Source organism: Mustela nigripes, chromosome 1, assembly GCF_022355385.1.
Source record: "Mustela nigripes isolate SB6536 chromosome 1, MUSNIG.SB6536, whole genome shotgun sequence".
Lineage (NCBI taxonomy): Eukaryota > Metazoa > Chordata > Mammalia > Carnivora > Mustelidae > Mustela > Mustela nigripes.
The window spans coordinates 237,147,120-237,151,609 of NC_081557.1; the positions used below are offsets into that span (position 1 = coordinate 237,147,120).

At 57.3% G+C, this 4,490-nt stretch overlaps 1 protein-coding gene across 1 annotated transcript; it reads right to left on the reverse strand.

Moving 5' to 3' along the window:
* Nucleotides 1-1,305: 1,305 nt before the first annotated feature.
* On the reverse strand, nt 1,306-4,074 carry PHOX2B (paired like homeobox 2B). The gene is made up of 3 exons (XM_059396027.1): nt 3,834-4,074; nt 2,797-2,984; nt 1,306-1,821 (listed from the first exon to the last, which is right to left on the reverse strand). The coding sequence occupies exons 1-3, from the start codon at nt 4,072-4,074 to the stop codon at nt 1,306-1,308; spliced, it is 945 nt and encodes a 314-aa protein (XP_059252010.1).
* Between the last annotated feature and the right edge of the window lie 416 nt (nt 4,075-4,490).

Sequence of the window (4,490 nt, forward strand, 5' to 3'; positions counted from 1 at the left end):
TTTGTGCCTTTTAAAATAAAAAACAAAAAACAAAAAACAAAAAAACCAAAATCCCAACAGAGATGTCTAATCTGCTTGAAGAATGGAATCATCAATATACAGTCCATCCACCATACAGGATGTGAGTCCATTTCGGATCAAACAGAAATGCAAACCGAGTCGCTTCTGCAACCTTGTGCGGACGCCTTTCTCTGCTCGGTTGATTTCTCCGCAGCCAGTTGCGCGGACTGCAATTGACTCGAATCCAAAGCAGTGCCAAAAAGTTCGGTAAAAGCTGGTGGAAGAAGAAAATGCCGGTGGGGGTGACGGGAGAGAAAAAAAGGGAAGAGCTGCGAAATATGAGACCGTTTGCAGAGTTTGTGGATGAAAAGGCATCTCATGTATAGGGCATCTTTCCAGGGCCGAGTGGCTGCAAAGAGTCGGGGTTGGGAGTTGCCACTGTGTGGGGTTGGGATGCGCTAATGGCGGGATGGTGTCTGGCGAAGTGGGACAGGCAGGCGGGAGCGAGGAAGTCACCTTGGCCGCGGGGACCGTCCGCTCGAGTCGTCGCCCGCGGCAGCGCGAACCCAAGGACACGAGGGGAAGGAGGGCTGGAGGCAACCCGTCCGCGCTCTCCCTTGAGGAGGAGCCCCAAGGCGGCGGGCTGTCAGGAGGGGTCCACAAGACAGACCCGGCTAGCTTCAGCCTCCCTTCTCCCCACCTTCCTTGTTTCCTCTCGGATTTTAACACCTTTCCGGGTGGATTGTTGGTTTGTTTTTGAAGTGATTGCTGCCTTCCTGATTTTTTTCTTTTTTCCAATTTGGGGGATTTTTTTTTTTTTTTCTCTTTTTCTAAGCAAGTCACTGAGTCGGTTGTGCTCCCCCCCTCCCCATTCATCTCTCCCTGTCACCTGCTCGGGCCTCAGACACACATTCCCCGAGACAGACAGACACCGACACGCAGACACAGCCCCCCTGAGAGTGCCCCCGAGCCCGGCCGCGCTGCTCGCACCTCGCGGTCAGCAGGCGGAGCCCTGGCCGGTCTGCGAGGCCCCTGAAGCAGGTGCGAAGCTAGGGAAGTTTTGAGTTTTGATTTGTTGGGGGTTTTGGGGGGGGGGTGTTCAGGATGGGGGTAGGAGTGGGGTTGAAATGGGGGCGACGCTGTGTTCTCTTTATTCTTATCGCGATGACGTCAGGCCCTCCGTGGAAAGCCTCGGCAGCAGCGACGACCGCAGCCTGGAGCCCACCCGCTCGCCCGCCCGGCCCGGCCCGGCCCGGCCCGGCCCGGCCCGGCTCGCCCGCCGCCGCCGCCGCCGCGCGTCCCAGATCAGAACATACTGCTCTTCACTAAGGCGGCTTTGGCGCCGTTGGGTCTTTGGAGGGAAGATAGGACGCTGGCGAAGGGGCCCCCGAGCGAATCCGGGATGGAGGTGATGGGGCCCGGGCCGGGAGCCCAGCCTTGTCCAGGGCCCCCGGCCGCCGCCAGGCCCCCGGCCGCCGCCGCCGCCGCCGCCGCTGCAGCCGCCGCCGCTGCCGCCGCCGCCGCCGCCGCGCTGCCCTTGCCGGGTTCGCCTCCCGGGCCCCCGGGCCCCGCCGCCCCCGGGGCTCCTGCCGGGCTGGGCCCGCCGCCGCCGCCGCCGCTCGCGCCGCAGCTGGGAGTGGGGTTGGGGTTGGGGCCGGGGCCCCCCGTGCTGTCCGGGTCGGTGCTCTTGGCCTCTTTGCTCTCGTCGTCCCGGGACGCGTCGGACTTCTTCCCCGAAGAGCCGTTCTTGGCCGCGGCCGCGGCGGCCGCTGCCGCGCGCTCCTGCTTGCGGAACTTGGCGCGGCGGTTCTGGAACCACACCTGGCCGGAGAGGAGAGGAGAGGCGGTGAAGCAGGGAAAGGAAGAAGGAAAGGGGGAAGCAAAGCGCGGGTTAGGACGGCCCACGTTCCATTTCGGCTGATTTGAAAGTCCAAGCGCCGCGGTACACCCCGCCACCAAGTCTGCCCCCTCCCTTGTCCTTGTGTCTTCGGAGAAACTTTCTTAGGGTCACCTGAGCATTCCAGGGAAATGATTGCTTGCAGGACAGGCTAAAAGGCCCCAGGTCCCAGAAAGGCCCTAAAACGGAAGCCTTTATTCCGGCGGGCCTTGTACCACCCCACAGTCGCCATACCCCCCACGCCGCAGGTCTAAGGTTAAACGCTAATTGGTAATAGGAGGAGGGGGGTGCCTGGTTTGATGCTCGCCGCCCATCCTGGCCTTTGGGCCTGGTATACTGTACAATGGGGCTCACCTGGAGAGGCGCCTTGGCCAGCTCGTGAGTGCACCTGTTTCCCTAAAAGATTAGAGTTAGCCGCCCGTTCGTGACCTTCATGGAGTCACAGCCCCTTTGCCAATGTGATCCAAGCCATAGTTACCGGGAAAATGCACCTCTACTCCATGGTTTCAAGTTAAAAGAGCTTGAGTAAGGAGGCAGAAAAACAAAAACTAAAAACCCCAAGTCTAATACGGGGGCGAAGTCTGCACTCCTCCCACAAGGCACCTTCTGTCCTGCAAAAGCCTTGCTCGTTCACGTCCCAAGACTCCGAAAGTCTCTGCTGGACTACACGGGGTGGGGAAAGCTTTGCAGCTGTACACAGATAAACGAGCGCGCGCACCCTAACCCTTCCTCGCACACACAGTCCCTCCGAACTTGGCCTCCGTTCAGCCCTGGGTCCCCGGCCCTTGTCTTTGAAAAGCCCGGGTATTCCGAACCTTCAGGAGCACCGCCCGGTCCCCGCCACCGTACCGTACCCGGCCCGGGGCGGCGAAGCAGGGTCGGTTTGTGGGCGCGCGTACCTGGACCCGCGCTTCGGTGAGGTCGATCTTCAGGGCCAGCTCCTCCCGGGTGTAGATGTCGGGGTAGTGCGTCTCTGCGAAGACCCTCTCCAGCTCCTTGAGCTGCGCACTAGTGAAAGTGGTGCGGATGCGCCGCTGCTTGCGCTTCTCGTTGAGGCCGCCGTGGTCGGTGAAGAGTTTGTAAGGAACTGGAGGGAGACAGAGGGAACAGAGTGTGAGCAAAACTGTCTCGAGCGCGAGAGCGCCGCGGAGCCGGACTGTGGGAACTCCGAGGTCAGGTAGCACTAGAGCGGCCACCGACGCCGGCGCGGGGGACTGGCTGACAGTCGCTGCGGAGAAAAACCGAGCGAATTAGTTGGATACCGAAACCGGCGAACTGCGGGCTTTGGCGGGGTCCCTCTTGGCACAAACGCCTTTGGGTGGGTTGGAAGAGCTCACCCGGGACAGCCGAGGGCCGGGACGCGGGAGAATGCTTTGGTGAGGAAAAGCGAAAGAGGAAAAAAAGTGCAAAAACATCAGTCGGAGCATCAGGGAACCGGGGAAGAAGTTACCCAACACTCCCACGGCTGGAACTTTTCAGTTCTCAGAAGTTGACCCTGCCCAAAAGTTGGGGGAGAGTGCTGCAAAAAAAATAATAATAAATTAAAGAAATAATCATAAAAATGACCAGCCCAAAAGGTGTGAGCCGCTGTCGGTTCTTAAAAAAAGAGAAAGACACTGCCAGTAATGAGCTTTACTCTTTGTTATTTAATTATTTTCTAAGCTTTACGTCTCATCGCAAAGTAAATAAATTATGCCTATCATTTTGGCAGCTTAAGATAATTTTGTTGGCGGTTCGGGTGTGACTAGGATAGTGTAACCCTGTAAGTGAATTACCCCTCCCTGCAATCGCTTCTAACGTGATAAATTCTTTCATTTGTGTAAGCAAATTTCGTTTGGTAAATACTAAACACATTTCCATTTTCAAATGCAATCAAGGCTTCCTATATACGAGCGGAAAGGCGGCTTCCTCCGCTGAGAAAGCTGGCGGTCCTTACCTGCGGCGTACGGACTGCTCTGGTGGTCCCTGAGGGTGCCGAGGCTGCAGGATCCCGGCGTGAGGGACGGGCAGCCGGACGTGGCCCCAAAAGTGGTCCTTATCGGGTTATACTGGAAGCCACTGGCCTGGCTGCAGGAACTGAAGTCAGCATAGGCTGAAGCCAGGCTCGAGGTGTCCATCCCAGCCATACAGGACTCGTAGGCAGAGGAATTGAGGTAAGAATATTCCATTTTATACATTGAAAAGGCTCTGGATGGCTCAGCCAAGTGGAAAAATGAAATAAAAGATGGGTATGGAGAAGGTGGCTGGAGTGGGGAGATGTGCACAGCTCAACGCCTGCCTCCAAACTGGCCTCCTTACTACCAGCAGAGCCTAGTTTTATGAAAAAGCCTCCTATGAGATGCCTTGTCTGAGGTCTCTAGAGCATATAGTCCTCATAATAAACTTGGCTCTTTCCACTTGGACAATAGCAAAGCGGTTGGTCTTATTGCTGGCGCTTTTTACATGACAATAACTCATCCGTCTATTGGGCTGGCACTGGGGAACTGAGCTGTCCAACCTCCCTATCATTGATTCCTGCATCTCTAATTAGAATTTAATACCACACCATTACGCACCGAGCCCCTGATCCTCCCTTCTAACCAGCTCCCTGCCC